The sequence below is a fragment of the Anser brachyrhynchus genome (assembly GCF_964034855.1).
Source record: "Anser brachyrhynchus genome assembly, chromosome: 7".
Taxonomy (NCBI): domain Eukaryota; kingdom Metazoa; phylum Chordata; class Aves; order Anseriformes; family Anatidae; genus Anser; species Anser brachyrhynchus.
This window is the reverse complement of record NC_137701.1, coordinates 8766418-8784065: the sequence shown is the minus strand read 5'-3', so window position 1 is coordinate 8784065 and position 17648 is coordinate 8766418. Positions and strand designations below refer to the sequence as shown.

General features: G+C 46.6%; 1 protein-coding gene across 15 annotated transcripts in view; it reads right to left on the bottom strand.

Annotated features, from left to right (window-relative positions):
* Positions 1-17648, bottom strand: part of LOC308198326 (uncharacterized protein) — a 78601-nt gene that overhangs the window by 11032 nt on the left and 49921 nt on the right. For all 15 annotated transcript variants that reach the window (XR_013953830.1, XR_013953831.1, XR_013953832.1 and 12 more), the window contains one exon: positions 13949-14029. Coding sequence is in view for 1 of the 15 variants with exons in the window: in XM_080600558.1 (XP_080456684.1) it covers positions 13949-14029 (81 nt within the window). In the remaining 14 variants the exon portion in view is untranslated. The remainder of the gene's footprint in view (positions 1-13948; positions 14030-17648) is intronic.

Genomic DNA, 17648 nt, shown 5'->3' with positions numbered 1-17648 from the left:
TTTTTTTTTGTTGTTTTTTTTTTACAAGAATGGGGTATGTTGTTTTGCACCTTACTGTAAGAATCCTTGCTGCTAGGATCATAAGCTTCAATTCAAAACTGCATAATTATTGCCAGGGACCTGATTCTCCTCCCATTACGTATTAACTGCACCTAGGAGATCTGGAAATGAAAGGATCCGAGTTCTCCTAACTTAATGGTTGTTTGGAGGATTTGCTGTGTGGGTTTCTTATTTTACTTCCATCATAATTTAAAATAGTCTGAGAGATTAAAACAGATAAATAAAAATACATTGTATGCTTACTGCCCAGTGTCTTAGAAATCTGCATTAAACTCATGAACTACAGGGACAGAAAGGAAATCACATTATGCTTCCCATACCTCCTTCTATTTCCACAGGACTCCTTTAATCACTTCGAGCCTACGTGTAAGGCTCTGGAGGCAGCTTCCCCTACCAATGCTACACAAATGGAAACCCCAGCAGCTGTCAGCAAACCAAAGGGAACACAAAAAATGATGTCCCAGGCTAAGCACAGAGGCAGGTTGGTCCCCTGGTCCTGCTCACACCATCTGCAGCAGGAAAACCAGCTTCCTGGTTCCGACTGCAAACCAAACCACGGCCTATTTTCCCATCAGAACTAGCTCCCCAAGGCAAAACCCTGTTGGCAAACAGGCTCTGGCACCACCACCCTTGGGATCCATGCAGAAGCTGTGGTGGGAGAGGTGCTGGAAGTACTACAAAGGAATGCGGGGCTTGCACCTCGTCTCTGGTTCAGCTCATATGAGGGGTGGTTAATCTGGGGTTATTTGCACCTGGGGCCATGTCCTAATCCAGCTCCTCGCAAAGCAGCTATTTCTAGACACTGGGCTTGTGTGCAAGCCCTGCCTGAGTAAGGCTAGGAGGAAATGTCCCCAGAAGATGCAAAAGCCCTTGGGCTGGTGTCACGCTGGACGCAAGGTCCTAGCCCTGCCCATGTTACAAACTGTGTTTGCATTTTTGCATGCGGCACGTTAATATTCATGTATTTGTGTGCTGCCAGCCCTGGGAGCATGCAGACATCCTCTAACGGCAATTTCAGCCTGGTCAAGGTGACTGACCTCTTCCATTAAGTGCTTCCAAATTTCCAATCTATCCATGAATGTGAAAAATCTGTGCTAATTACAGGCCTGTCGGGAGGCCAGAAGTGCAGAGGGGAAATAAGGGGATTTCTGAACGTTATTTAAAGGCACAGCACCAACTCACCAGGGTTCCTGGCTTGCACTAACACACTGTCCTGGTCTCTGCTACCCAGGCAGGGTCTTTGAAAAACAGGGCCCAAAATCTCGGAGAGGTTGTGGTACTGGGAGTTGCCACTGCCTCCGAACCCCTGGCCTTTGTCCCAGCCCATTCTGCGTGCTGAACATCTGGTACCCATGTGCACGGTGTCCTAACGCCCCAAACGATGTGTGCGCGTCGCTTATAAATAGTGTTTAAAACATAATGGCTTATTAATATAACACATAACATTTGAGAAGTGGTACGAGCTCTCTCCCTTTTATATCCTTTTTAATAAAGCACATTTTGAAATTCACTGACCTTTTTTCCTTTTTCTTTTCTTTTTTTTTTTTGAAGTTCCCCAGCTTTATGTAGAAAGACCCCATCAGTGTGAAGTGGAATATAATGTAGTTTATTACCACTAACAAGGAAATGGCCCATAATTCTAAAGAGACAAAGCCTCAAGTGAGCTATGAAGGTCATTTTCTTGCATCCAGAAAGAAAATGTAATACTGACTGTCTCATGCTTCCCATTTCAGAGACAATGTGGGCTGCTTTCAGTTTTATTGTATTAAAGAGTAAAAATGAAGATTTTTTTTCTTTCAGACCGCATTTCAGACATTCAGTCCTCCCCGCCTTGGAGGGAATGAAGATGACTATTTGTCTACATTTCTCAGTGTTATTTATACTCCTCTGGATTTGATGGTTGGTATGTTCTCAAGTCTTTAGGAGACACAAATCCCACACTGCACACCCAGCCACTGCTTCTCCCTGCCACGCACAGTAAGGCACCTCAGGGGGTGAAGGCTCAAACAGCAAACTCACAGGCCTACTCAGTACCGTAGTTACCTTCAGAGCTCTCCAATAATATTGTTCCAGGTTTTGGAAATCAGGCCTTCCTGTGATACCTTCATCCCTCCTTCATGCATGAACCTAAAAGCAATGTTAGAAGACAGCGATGCTGCGCTAAAGCCAATGTGGCTTCAGCAGGTCACTGGAGGGACCAGGCTGTAGATCATATAATGGATAGGTGTACAAGGCTGAAGAAAAGCATTCAAGACTTGGGTAGCAAGTGAAATTAAACGTCATCCTCCTTCTCCGGCTGTTCCTGTATCAGGGCAGGTCAGAGCCCCGCCATAGCAAATGCTGGGCGAAAGCACCAATGCTGCTCTCCAAAAATGTGCCTTTTCTGTTTTGTCCCTGGAGCAAACACATTTGTGCACTGCTGCAGCTCTCATGTCAATGATAATTGGGCTGTAAATGAGACAAAATACACTCTTCCATATCCCCATTCCCTGGTCCACCTCTCCCCAAGCAGCCTGGGGTAGGAGATGGATGGCACCTTCCTTCTCCTCCTCTGCCTCAGTCCTGTGAGTATATTTTGGCTGTGCTAAATGGCTCAGGTTTTGGGCTCTACGGCTGTAGTAACTGGAAACATTTTGAGTTTCAAACACAGTATCTTCCTTGGGGAGATGATGCCCAAACCCAAAACCTAGTGGTTTTCCTCACATAATCACCGTCCCCTCCAGTTTCAAATGGTGTCACGTTAAAAGGAGTCCAAACATGCTGTGGCATTACCTGCAGCTAGTCTCTGTTTTCTAAATGACGACAACAAAACACTGCTGATTGAGAAGCTTGTGGTCTCCTTATCCAGGGTAGGAAGAGAGGGGACATGTAAACCCACCAGTAGGCTCGAAGGAGAAAAGCACACAGCAAACAGACGCTGAAATGTCCTCGGGCAGTGAGGGAGCAGTGAACTCTGCCTGCATACACACGGGAGCCTGCAGGGAGTCAGCACTGAACACACTCCATATTCACAGCTAAGTCAGTCTTCTATAGACTGGTCTTGTTGCTAACAGATCAGGAAATAAATACTCTTTGGAGGTACATAGCAGGTAAATTGCCTTAACCCCACTTACTTAAGTCAACAGGGGTGTGCTGAGGCGGATGGGTAAAGGATTTGACCTTATCCGTTTGCTTTGGATACTACCCAAACATCTGAGCATCCATTTCTTATCACTAACTAGTTCATCACTAACTGATGAATGTTTAGCAGCTTCGCCAAAGACTGTAATTTGTCTTTCCTACTTGAAGTGTCAAATGTCATCCTAGCAATGCATAAGCAACAAAACCCAGGGAGCATCCTCAAGATTGATATTTAATGATGCAAAGAAAATGCTGGAGCTTGTGAACCCCGGCCCTGAACTCTGAGGCATTCTTTCAAGACCTGCTTGGCACATACTCCCACGTGCCATTCCACTCCATCAACTGGAAAAGATAACATTTTTAATCTCCATGTGAGAGGGAAGAGATGATCCACACTGTCCACTTCAAGCCAAGAAAGACATTTTGGAAGAACCAGTCCTCATATCACAGTAATCATGGCCAGAAGACACAGAGGCATGTGCTAGGGCTAACACCCCCCTCAGCTTCATTAGTGTACACAAAACCAGGGAGGGGAGAACAGAAACTGCTCTGGATCAGCGCTTCTGTGCTTTCCTGGAAGACCTGATCCAGTGAATCTGGGTTTGAGCTAATTCTTCTTGTGTGAGGACTGGCAAGAGGCAAGACACAGCTCCAGGCTCTGAATAACATCCCCAGAGTGTCCCAGCTTGCCAGCCCAGAGCCGCACGACAGTGATTATTTGGCTTGTGTACATGAGGAGAATAATGCTGTCAGCGGCGCTAATTATCCAGAGGCTTGGACAAAAGCTAGGCCCACTGAAGGCAGCAGCAGTACTCCCTCCGGCAGGCTGGGGCCAGGACTGAGCTGAAGAAATGCAAGCAAGCAGCAGAAAGCTCTGCCAGGTCCTCAGCTTTGGCCTTTCCTTCCCTGCTTGGCCGCATCCCTCACCCACGCTGTGCTTCGGGCTGATCTGAACAGTGACTATTTTCTAAAGAAAAAGGAAATGCTACAGAAACTATGCTGGGTTTCTAACCAAGCAACCCTGTCACTGAGTGAAAAACAACAGTTTTGTTCCTGGCGTATCCAGACCCTCCCTCCTTTCATAAACCACTGTGCCTTCCTAGGAGCTCCCCGGGATTTCCCTGCTCTGTGCCAGACCTGGCTAGGATCTAATTTTGCAGCAATATAATACAGAAAAAAAATGCATTTTCTTCCTAAAAAATGTTGCTTGTTATGGGTAGTAACCTGCCACTGCTCTGAAGCAGGCACAGGAAATATTCCCAGTACAAAATAATAATGCTAACATTAACTTATCAACCTGCCAAAGCTGTGTATTTCATATGCTTGCTTTCATTCAGCAATACACAGTGACTTTTAGACTTAGTCTGTACCTGCACTTCTATCTGCCTGCAGGAAAGTCCCTAACCAAAGTACTAATCTGGTGCTGAATTTTTTCTCCCAGTTCTTCTTTCTTAGTCACAAACTGAATTGATGGCCTTTGGATCTAGCAGGGAAATTTCAGCTACAAATGTGAAGGGAAAAGACAACAGTTATTAGCCCTGCTTCCCATGCAGCTGGCCCTGCAGTACGAATGCTCCCTGGCTGACTGGTTCATCCCATTGATGCTTTTCCTTTTAATTCCCTTAAATTACTGCTAAGCGACCCTGCAAACTAAACTGTCTGATGCTGAGTTTCTCCCGTTCCTCCAAGGGAAGACAGCGTGAGTTTCACTGATAGGGTTCTCAAAGGAGCTCAGAACTGGGACAATCACACCAAGCACTGCAACTGGTGTTCCTCAGGTTTTTGGTACGTTCCCATAGTGCAAAAGAAGCAGCCAAACAGATCTGGAGAGTACTTGTATTTGCATTTCTGTACGCCTAGCCTGTTTGCTGAGTAAAGACCAATTAAGCATCAACATCGCCCTTTTCGACTGACTGCCCTCCAATCTCACAGACCGAATGCAAGCTGCACATACTTGAGGAGAGGGGCCTCCACCTCCCCTCGCTGGCCCCACGCAGCTCCCCAGCACCAGCCCACACCAGGGCATGATGCCAGCTCTGGTCCTGCTGCCACAGGGCACTGGAGCAGGACCAGCGCCCCAGGATCCTGCACCAGCCTCTAAAGCTGTGGGGATGCAGCAGCTTCGTCTGCCTGGTATAGGATGGGGTGGCCAAGCAGAGCAAACCAGGGCACAGGCACTCGGATTTGGCCTCCAGTAAAGCCGTACTTCTCGGAAAACTTTGTCTAAGTACTCCACAGCCAACCAATATTCATTCTGTTAGCAGATGTCATTTCTTTTTAATCCTATCTCCTTGGAAATTTTGCATCCATGTGGGATTCTGTGCCCAAATACAGGCTTTGCTGTGTCATCAAGGGAAACGTTTTATATTCAAACAGCGAAAGAGAACTAGAGTTTAACATCAAGGAAAGAAAGCAAACACTACGACATTCAGAAAATCCCCATGCATGTGCAGACAGTGTGCAAGCATGGATGGGAGCAGGTAGAGTGAGAGAAGAGGGGGACAGAGGAGCATGGAGGCAGACAGACGGTGTCTGAAGGACGTTCACCACCAGGACGTATCGCCACCAGCAACATGGGACTCAAATGCTGAGTGCTGTGAGCTGCTGCTTGCCACTACACCCCACTGCTCTCCTTATACCCAGCAAATACCACAGGAGCTCCGGGCACCTTTCCTGCCCGACCTACAGCATCTGTGAGGTTACATTCTGTGCCTGTTTTTTTTTTTTTCTCCTTCTTTCTCTCTAGGTCTTAAGAGATCATATGTGAGATGCAGAGCTGCTATTATTTAAATATGTAACATCACCCCACATTGGCTTAATCTACCAGAGAGCGGTGCCCCGATGCTGTAAATCCAGCCGTATTTACTTACACATGGCATTTCCCTGACTATTACCATTCTGAACCACCCAAATCTGTCAATCTAATGGAGATATATGGACAGTAAAAACATGCACTGGAAAACTACTGGCAGGCTGTGCAAAATGATCAGATTTAATCAGCTGATAAATTATTCACTCCAATTGAGAGTCAAACATACTATTTGAGCCTATTTATGGATGTCCGATTAGTGCAAGTAATTTTCCATCGCTTTATTATGTTTGCTAATACATTACAAAATCCATGCTGTGATAATGGTCTTACTTAAGTCATTTTGTGGAATGAGCAAATACCAGAAAGCGCATTCCACCCAAGGCCAGGGACACGTTCCAGTAGGCAACAGTCAGTTACACACCGCTACACTATTTCCAAGGGTTTCTGCAAAGAACAAGTTGCCAACAGAATGGGAATTTCATTCAAGGAAAGCCATTACACTGCCAGGCTCCTGATGGTCTCCTCTGGTGGCTGGAATATGCGGCACGGTACGCAGCAGTGACTGCGTCGCACTGCTTGGTGCCTGCACAGCAGCACAGGGATGCAAGCCACGGTACCAGCACCTAATGCAACAGGTTGCCCAGTCAAGCCTTTGAGGCTATGGGCAGACGTTGGAGCCAAAAGAAAGCAAGACAGACTGTCATGTCCAACTACTCGTATGAGTGGCCTGAGCATTTCATCCTATTAGTGTGCACAAAAAATGCAGCAACTACAGGCAGTGTGATGGAGAAAATCTGTGGCTCCAACACTTCACTCCACAGCGCTCCAGGCCCACCACTTGCCTAGAAGCAAGGCTTGCACCCCAGCATGCCCCAAATCATTAGTTTTGGGGGTTCAGGTGTTGCTTCAAAGGTGTGCAGCAACACGTCACATCTGCAGAGCCACAAGTACCCTGCCCTGGGCAGTGACACATTTTGGGAAAGGACCAGGCAGGAAAGAAGCCAGAACCCGGGGAGAGCTGGATGGCAGAGGTCTGACTGTCAAGGTTTGCCTCCAAGCTCATCCTGGTGCGTGATCGCAGAGAACAGTACTGGGTGGGCACTGGACAGTCGTATCAATAACCCACGTCCTAAGACTCCCACAGCAGCACAGTCCCTGCCACTGGCCTGACCCTTCCCTGCCCTCCCGGCCTCTTTCCCCACAGCACAGAGCCCCTGGCCCCAGCCCATCTCCCTTCTCTGCAGCCCACAGAACGCACCGGCTGCTGAAACTGCAAGAGCTGCACCAGGAATCACCAGGTAATTATAAATTACAGACACTGGAGCAGGCAGAAGACAAGGAGCCTGAGTTCAGCCTGTTCCTAGGTCAGGCTGGAGGCAATCACTTCCCTGCGGCAGGGCAGAGTGGAGCCCTGCTACATGGGCAGTGCAGGTTACCCACTGCTCAGCTCTGCCAGAAGGGCTTGCAGGCGAATCCAGCCGAGTTTTAACCTTGCAGTGGCACCGTGGCACTGAAAAATTCCACACAAGACTGGGCTGAGACCCAGGCAGAAAAGGCAGAGAGGTGCCCAGGACCAGGGCCAGCTGGAGGCACCAGCAAGACAGGGACCCACACACTCCCTAATTCCTCCAATTAAGTAGGGCTTTTGGAGCATTGTTTTACTTTAGCCATTTTCCCCTTCTGGCGGCGCATCAAAGCAGACGGATCCAGCTGTGCCATGAATGGGGATGGAGCAGATTCGGCTGGCCACGCTTCAGGTAGACACAGCTCCCCTTTCCCAGCTACATCACTGCTATGGTGCCGTGCCTGGTTCTTCGAGCCTGTGAAAGGTGCCAGACTGGCAGATACCTTTTTCGGATCCTCAGGACCCACGCTCACACACCCCCTTCATCTACCAGGAACCAACCTGATGAAGGTGAGAGGCAGCTCAGCTCCATGCGAGACAGGCAGATGAAAAGTACATGTACAGCCCTGCAGCAAAGGGATGGGGAGCTTTGTCCCTGCCAGCATGATGCCTCCAGCAACTGCTTCCAGACACAGGAAGTTTGGGGTCCCCAGAATCGTGACCTGCCAGCTGCCACGCTCCCCTCTCGCAGGTCAGATCCAAAACCCCCTCCCAACATCATGCAAATGCCATTAAAGGAAGAAGGGAGGCGGTGGGAGTGGGGAGGGAGGGGGGAACCTTTTGTTAAGACTGCGGAAATTTTCAGTAAAATGAAAACAAATTGCTCTAAGTAAACCATTTGTCACAGTCTGATTACTCTGCTGCCACTCTGGGAACACCAATTTGTCATGCTAGATCAGGATAACAGCAGGCTGACTGTACGAAATGGCATGTTGCCTTCTGGCTTTCTGCTTGCAACTGGTGAGGACAGTGGGGATTCTCCTGCAGCGCCTTCCCAGCATCCTGTCCCTCCTGGCAGCACAGGCACACACACCCTGGGCCCTGCAACCGGCATCGCACTGCTGATGACCCCCGAACTCCCAGCAACTGCCTCCATAACCCGGTACTGCAGCTCCACCTAACACACTCCCTTTACATATTCATCCCAAAGCACCTACCTAGGGTACAAGGTGTCCACAACAGGGACTAATTCTTGCACTCCTGGTGGGCACAACACTGCCCTGAACTGAATTTTGGCCCCAAGTGCCATGGCAACACATCTAACGTTCATAATTTCCCTTTAATTTTGCTTGTGTCCAGTTTGCTACGACTTCAGGAATGCCACAGATGAGCCAGAAGCACTTGCTACCCATTCCTGATCCCTGCCTCCCTCTCCTTGGAGATACCTCAGAGTTCCACCAGTTTGCATTGGAGCAATAAAAATAAAACAAACACACACAGAGAAAACAAAAAAATGCTGCATGGTTCACAATTAAACCATAGGCAGTGCTACAGCAGGTACTTAAAGAAGGAAGGTTAGTGCAAGGGAGCAAGAAACAGAGATTAGCCAAAATGCATAAAGCATGGGAAAATAGCTGAAAAAATTCCCAGTCTAAGAATTAACTTCCTTAGCTTCAGTGTCCATAGCTAATAAACAATTATCGGAGTCTCCCCTGCTTGTGTCTCTCTGGAATTATGCAGCAGTCTGTAATGCTGCAACAAAACAATTAACTCCAGCCCAAACAAGAATGATCTTTCAGCCAACCAAAGGAAAAAAAAAAAAAACACCTCAAAATGACATTTTGGGTAAAATGCTCCATTCAGTCCAATGCAAAATCCTTCATCTCAATTTCAAATTATTGATCTTTTTTCTAAACCTCTTCTCCTTGTAAATCGGTAGGTCAATATTTAAATAAAGAAATGCTCTTTTTGAAAGGAAAGCAAAACAATGAACAACTTTTGTTTGCAAACCAAATGAATTGGCTAGGCTTTTCCTATGTCTTTAACAGTAATAAATAAAAAGGGGAATATCAGAAAGACCTGAAATTTCAAAAATTTCTCCTTCCCCTTTTGGGGCTTGCCAGGTCCCCACTGAACCAGTAAATGATGTTAGTTCTCTTCCATTGCCCGGAATATTCACTGTCAAGTGCTCTTCCTGCAGCTACTCTGGGTAGTCTCTGGCCAGCAGCAGGAAGGACCACCTGGATGTGCCACCCACCGGCCCACCTCTGATAAACAGTCCTGGTCTGATTTCCTCTTTAAAGCCCTAAAAGCTGGGCAAGGAGGTGAAGAGGGATGTTATGAGCACATCACCTCTGCAGAACAGCAGAAGTCAAACCTTCCTTTCAAAGCCACCTGAGTTCTCAGTAAAAGAACCAATGTAAAAACAAAACCAAAACAAACAAAAAAAAAAGAGTATTTTAAGGGTTCAGGAATATTCCATGCTAAGAGAAGGCAGCATGTCCCCAAATTGATTAAAAGCCTCCTCGTTCTCACTCACAGTGCCTGGAGCCCCCAGGACTGGCACTGAGACCGTAACCACAGCAATCTGCTCCGCCACGCAGGTCTCCATGACACTGAGCGATCGGGAAGATGAAGCAGTTAATGGAAAACAAGCTCAGCGCGGAGACTGGTGGCACTGGTTACAGTGCACAATGCCACCACTGGCCATTCAAAGCCCTTTCTTCCTCTGCTTCTAAAAACTGCCATGTACCTTCAATATTAAAACCTTCTGTTTCCACTGGAGGGAAAGGCCTTTAAAAATAACCTTTTGTTGAGAAAAACTGAAATCTGTCACCACAACTGGCAGCCTCTCACACAAAGAAACGCTCCCCATGCCAGGCACAGTGCTGCTTATATAGCTCTGCACCCCACCTTGACGCTCTCTATCTACATAGAAACAGGCTGACTAGCAACAGTGGGAACCACCCAAATCCACTTCCACGTTCTTGGGAAGAAACTAGCACATGGGGTATACGGGGAGAGATGTGCTCAGCTTGCCAAAACGAATGCTTACAGTTACATTATGAGGATGGAGACCTGACCCCATCCAAAAACAGATGTTGTGGTTATTCTGAATGCAACAGGAAGTTGATCCCGCTGTTTTGTGGTACAACTTAACCACTTAACTTCAGTTCCTTATTTCACTATCCCTCCATGATCTCGGTCACAAGAGGCTGCCAGAAACACACAGGCTATGTTCTCTCAAGCTACCCAGCCGGACACTGTAAGGGGTCTCGGGGATAACACTCTGGGGATAATAACGTAAGGCTCCAGCCCTTGCCCAGTTTGCTGTGCTCCACCACGGCGTGTATGTGTGTGACCCTGTGAGTGCGGCAATGGAGCCAGCTCTACACTCCTGCAGATGGAACGATGACTGAAGCTCCCGAGTAAGTAAGGAGGGTCCTAGGCTGGTTGCTGTCACCTAGCCTAGCGAAGGTGAAGCCATGTTGTGCACCCCTCTGAGACACAGACAGAGCTGGAGTTTCTTTCCTCCCATTATTTGGCATGGCTGACCGGAGCAAGGGTACCTCAGACTGCGTACCTCGAGGTACCCAAACTCTCCACTGAGGGCTGCCTTGCAGATGCACGTCCCTCTGTGTAGCTGAGGAGGGCTGGAGGGAGATGGGGCTGCTGGGGCAGCAGTGAGCCACAGCGAGGGCGCACTAAGCAGAGCAGCACATGGCGGCACCAGGCATAGCCCCAGCCCTAGGCTCTGACAGTAAAGCAGCTAACTGCAGACACAGGTACACGAAGCAAACGTCCCCATAGCTGTTCCTGAGATGTTCTGCTAAACCCTGCCAAGGGGTCCAGACAATATCCCAGCCCAACAGGAACATCACAGTGAATAGCATGCACAAGGTGGGAAGTATGAGGCTGAAGAGAGCAGAGATGAGGCAGCATCGCCCAGAGACCCAGTGATATTCTGGGACTTCCACCTCAGGACATTTTTTGACACACACACACATACAAGTGAGGTACAAAGCTAATTAGACATGCAACGGGGCTCTGCTGTAGCAAGACTATAGCTAATAGTCTTGTGTGGGATGTGATTCCTGCTGTAGCATTTTGGATTCAAGGCAGGCAACATGAGCAGAGTACATTTATCTAAGGGTTTCCAGGGGCTGTAAACATCAGCTTTATCTTTAAGAAGGAAGACAGAGAGATTTAAATTTTTAACTTGTCTTAGGAAAAACCTGACAGCAGCTCTACAGTGTACGTCATCCTCTCTGCCAAGCATGTGCTTGGGGTGGGTAGGGGACCAGGCAAAACCCAGCCCATTTTGCTGCTTCAGGAGGACACTGAGACACAATTCAGGATTTAGCCATCTGACATCTCCTGTGTTCTAAAAGCACGACCCAGTCCACTGGGATTTATCCAGAGGCAAACACAACATCCTAAAGAATAGTGCATGAACAACGTCAGCTGCTCTTGCAAGCTGAACTAACTAGTAGCTGTGGCTTCACTTTGTTGCAGGGCAGAAAGGTGGTCAGCGCTGCGCAGAACAAAACACTGATACCACAGCAAACACGGACTGGGACTTGTCTCCTCCCCCAGCCTAGTGCAGGGCTATGCCACACCACTCAGGACATATAAAATTGTCATCACCGCCCTTTGATGTTGCCATAAATAAGTTCATTTGCATGTCACCTCACCTTAAGGCATTCCACAGGGGTTTCTCAGCTTGGTGGTTAAACATGGGCAGAACGGGGCCACCCAGTCCCTCAGGCTGCTCATGAGTGCTGAGGATTTCTTTCACAGCTCCTTGAGTGTAAAGCCCGGACAGGCGATGACAAACAAAGTAACCCATCCCTCATGGTTTCACAGCTGAGCAAAGGCACTTTCTCAACACCAGGATTCACAGCCCAGCCCAGAAGCCCCTGGTTCATGCTGTAAGAGCTGTGATTCCCCCCATGCTGACAGCAGGAATGAAGGTGAATTTGAAAAGCTAGGGAACAACCTCTTGTGCCTCATTATTTGTTTTATGGAGTGGAGATTTCACTCCTTGCACATTTGAAAGCCATTTAGCTGAAAGGGACAAATCTGTAGCTATAAGTTCCAGATAGATATTGTATCATAGTAGTAATAATGAAGTACTGAATTACTTGTTATGGCAATTGTACAAGTTAAATGCATTGTGTTTCGATGGATGGGCCAACAAACACTGGCACCACTCCTAATGAACCCATGAGAAGTAAGAAAGTAAAGAAAGGTGATCTCTACAGCAGCCAAAGCACTTCACATTTCCAAATGGGTCCACACTGCACATTAGAAACAATTTTCAGGACTCAACAACAAGTAAACCCTTACTGATTTAAGCACCAATATTACTGATTGCAAGGCAGTAATACCTACAAGGGGAATCATAATTTCCTAAAGCTTAATGGCTTTCTTAAGCCATTTTTATAAAGCTTTAAGTTGGCACTTCTCAGTCATAGGGATAAACATGAGCGATTACTGCAGCTGAGACTTTTGTCTTACAGGAAGGAAGGTAGCTAATTACCAATAGTTGTATAAGTCCTGATAAAACAGCAACGGCTGGTTTCCTCGTTCCACTTCTAGGTCAATTCTAGAAGACCACACATTCAAACCAACACAAGTGAAATGCTGGTGGAGCTGAGGGAGTAAATCACAGCAGTGGGAGATCAAGCTATAAAGGGGATTTCTTTTCCTCCACAGAGACCATTAGCTATATCATGTTAGTCACCAGCCTAAGTCATCAATTCACCTTCATCATATTAGCCACACGCATCTGTCAACAGCTGAGCACAGGCAGCTCTTGCAGTGAACACACTGCAAGGTAATGGAGAGAGAAGTGCTCATAATTCAAAAGGCAAGTTCAGTGTGTGCTTCTCTAGTTGAAAGAGTGTGGAGATTTTCCTCTTTATTGTGGCCCTGCAAATTCCAATTGATCTGAAACCAACTTGCATTTTCTAAATGCTGCTGCTGCGTTTGAACTTCAGTGAAAAATCCATTTGCTAGAAATGAAGGTTGCCAATTAAAATCAGTCCGTTTATGTTGCTTTGGGGAGCCGAGGGGTAGAGAGAGAAAGAAAGAAAAAGCCAAATAATTCATTAAGTGATCTATATTGTGCCACTACAGTTAGCAATTATAATTATCCTAATAAGACTTTCCCACTTATATAAGCCCTTCCATTCAGGGATCTCAAAACACTTTGCAACCATTAATGATGTTAGCTTCATAACATTCCTGACCTCGTTTACAGGGGAGGGAATTGAGGAAAAGAGAGAAAACAGCACCATTTTCTGTAACAGATAGCTTTCATTTTGTTACTGCCTGTGAAGTTTATACCTGAAACTAAATCACACTTAAAAATCAGGGTCAGTTTTGAGTTCTTGTGCTGGTAGTCCTTGACTCACAGTTTGAGTGCAAAAAAAAAAAAAAAAAAAAAAGGAAAACGCTAGTGAGAATTGTGTGAGCGGGGGAGGCCTATCTGTGAACCTTCTGCAAAGAGCCTTAGGTCACTCAAATTTGTCACCCAGGCAAATGTGGCAAACTCATACAGAGAGCTCCTGCCTCAGGCCCTTGCACAAAACCATCCCTTTTCCTACCTCAAACAGCACTGACGTGTGGGACGGGCATTCTCAGTGTCCACTCCTCCAAATCCACAGCTCTTGATTTCAGCTACTTCTCTGAAAGGAAAAATGACATTAGAAGTAACATGAAATCCCAGGAAAAGAAAATGAAAAACCAAACTGGAACAAATAATTGAACACATTGCATTGTATGTACCTAGGAGAAGGAAGGACTTGAGTAGCAGCCACCATGGGTTTCTAAAGAACAAATTGTGTCAAAACAATGTAATTTCTTCCTGTGAGAGGGTGATAGGTTTTGTAGATAGAACAGCAGCAGATGTCATATATCCTAACTTTAGACACTGTTTTTTATAGCATTCTCATAGCTGAATTAAGGAAGCTAGGGAGTTTCACACTGCAGAAGGATGCAAAAGTGGTTGGGAAGCAGTACATGGAAAGCTGTTACCAGTGTTTCACTGACAAAACAGCGGGATGGACCTGTGCTCCACGGGGAGCTGCCCTGGGTCTAGGACTATTCAACACTTCCACTAATGATCTGGATGATAAAACAGAGAGTGTGCTTATTAAGTCTGCAGATGATGCCAATCGAGGAAGAGCAACATATCCTTTGGAGAACAGACCTGGAATTGAAAATGATTTAACAAATGAGAGCTCTAGTCCCAAACACCAGAATGCTCTTTAACAGGGATGAGGGTTTGTTTTGCCTGTGAGGTACATGAAGCAATCCTTCTGCTCTCTCCAGCAGGAGGAAAGCACTGGCTGAAGCACCAGACTTGGGCTCTGCATTTCTAGAAAATAGTATGCCATCTGGGAGCGCCGAACAAGGTAAGAGGTCCAGAGAAAAAGGAGAAAAAAAGAGGTCCAGAGAAAAATGTACTTTTTTTCTGTTTTCCTTTCTTTCGGAAGAAAGGATGGTAAGAATTTGAACAGTTTACCCTAAAAGGGGGAAACTGAGGCAGGATGCATTAACAGCCTTCAGGTATGGCAAAAAGCCTGTTTTCTACTCATGTGATGGATGGGATAAGGCCTTTCAGAGCAGGGCTAAGAATGGATAGGAGAGGCTCTGTCACTGGACTAACACAGGAACTACGGACCCAGGAACCATTCCCCTCTGGGCTCCCCATGGAGAGCCCACATTTTGCTCCATGGATGGGAACTGAAAGGAGAACCTGGGGAACAAAGAGCAGGGAAAGGAGTTCGTTGTTTAATGCCAGAGAGCCATAATGTGCCATATTTGCTAACTGCTGTTTTAAAAAACATTAAAATCAGTTGCCAGGCACGTCACAGGAAGCCAGATGTCCATTGAGGGCAGTGGGAACAGCGACACAAAGAAGCCATGAAACTCAAAAATAGCTGCCCAGTCAGTTTGGAAAGCTCCAGAAAGAGCTGCTCTGATCCAGCAGGGACCACTTGTAAGCTGCTGCACTCATTTCTGCTGTGGTGCAGGAGAAACTGAGGCAGGGCATGGCCGCACTTCGAGTACTGTGTTCAGTTTTGGGCCCCTCGCTACAAGAAGGACATGGAGGTGCTCGAGAGAGTCCAGAGAAGGGCAACGAGGCTGGTGAGGGCTCTGGAGAACAAGTCTTACGAGGAGCGGCTGAGGGAGCTGGGCTTGTTCAGCCTGGAGAAGAGGAGGCTCAGGGGCGACCTTATCGCACTCTACAGGTACCTTAAAGGAGGCTGTAGTGAGGTGGGGGTTGGTCTTTTCTCCCACGTGCCTGGTGACAGGACGAGGGGGAATGGGCTAAAGTTGTGCCAGGGGAGGTTTAGGTTGGATATTAGGAAGAACTTCTTTACTGAAAGGGTTGTTAGGCATTGGAATGGGCTGCCCAGGGAAGTGGTTGAGTCACCATCCCTGAAGGTCTTTAAAAGACATTTAGATGTAGCCCTTAGTGATATGGTTTAGTGGAGGACTTGTTAGTGTTAGGTCAGAGGTTGGACTAGGTGATCTTGGAGGCCTCTTCCAACCTAGACAATTCTGTGATTCTGTAATCTGAGGTCTCTAAACAGTCTACAAAAATGCGCTTGTTTCAGCAGCCTAAACTTAAACATTAAGCTTGCTGGGGTTGTCCAAAACTTTTCTTCTACAAAAAGAAATGAATTGTAGACCACTCATGAATGTGTTGGAGAGAAGACTGATCCCATCAATTCTCCTTTGCGTGGCTCTTCACCCAGTAATATTCTTTTTAAAATGAAATTAACTTTCTTGCTCACATCATTGAAATTCCCTTCACAACCAGACAGCCAAATAATGTTAATACTAATTTTAATTCTGAAAAGCATACGAAAAGGGGAAATTTTCTCATTATTAATGGAAGAAAAAAACTATTTAGCATATCTAAATGAGAAGTGTAAGATCTATAACCCGTACAATAGCAATCATGAAAAAGCTACAAGATGGAATTATTCTCTCAGGGCTTTTATCAAGGTGGTTATCGTAAGTTAAATGTGAAATCCACCCAGAAATCACTCAGAGAATTCAGTATTCACATACTTCTCTACTGTAAATAATCCCCCATGCAATACTAAAAGTTCTCTGTTTATGACTCCATAATTTAGGTTGTGTCAGCAATTAGCGCTGGAAGTTATCGCACTCTGCTGCATTCTTTAAGAGTTAGAGGAAGCTGGGTACTGCAGGCAGCCAGACAGCTGCCTCATTTGCCCATTACGCTGGAAAGGAGTCCAGCAAGTGCCTCCCGGACTGACGGACAGCAGGACGTGGACCTTTCACATTCCCTCTTATTGCCTCCTCAGCCCCAGCAGGTCCCTACTGACCTCCAACGAAATGAAGGCACGAAGCTTCCCACAGGGAAAACACCGCTGCACACGTTGGGGCAATTAGGATAAGACTTCCCCATGGAAGCTGAAAGGTGGCAAAGTCTGTCCCACAGTAACACCTTTGTCAGAGGGAGGTGGGGAGCATGAGGCATTTTATGGCTTCTAGTTCAGAAGTTCTTGTAATTAGGCATTACAATGTGTTTTTCACTGTGGAGCAGCCAGTTTAATTACTCCTAACACTCACCGGGGGGAACTACTGATGTGCGGAAAGCAAATGGGCATTCTCTTGCCTCATATCCACGATGGCAGAAGATGCTAAAAATACACGGCGGTATTTATCTGCTGGTCTACAAGTAAGAGGTGCCACACATAAGGTCCAGTGAACTCCAGGGTGCAAAATATCCTCCTGCTCTATGTAGCTCTTGCAACCCTGGCTTGCACTCCTGGTAAATCAGTACCTTTGAGAGGCAGCATGCTGCCCGAGAGAGGACAGGAGCAAATCTTCTTTCTTTCCCTGCCTGTCCCTGCCTCTCACTCATTGCAATTTTCCTTTGTTTCTAGATACTTGGATATGATCTAAATTGGATATGATCTAAAATTTTTCTGACCCCTCCATGCCCAACGCAAAGCTGTACTTCCTAAGAGATGTATTTGCAGATGATATATTTGTGTCCAATTTGGGCCCAAATTTCAATCTAGCTGACCATTTTCGAATTGTCGAAATGGAGAAAAAGCACTTTATGCTTTTTCATGTGAAAGACGAGCCTCCCCAAAGATGAGTTTGAGGCACTGAGAGTGAAGCAAGTGGTAAAACTCGGTAAATATGAATATCTGAATTGGAACAGGCTTGAGTACTGCCATCAAAGGTGGTACCATATGCAGGGAACATCCTCTGACGTTTGTTAATTGCATTAGCAGACCACACGAGTGTAGTAGG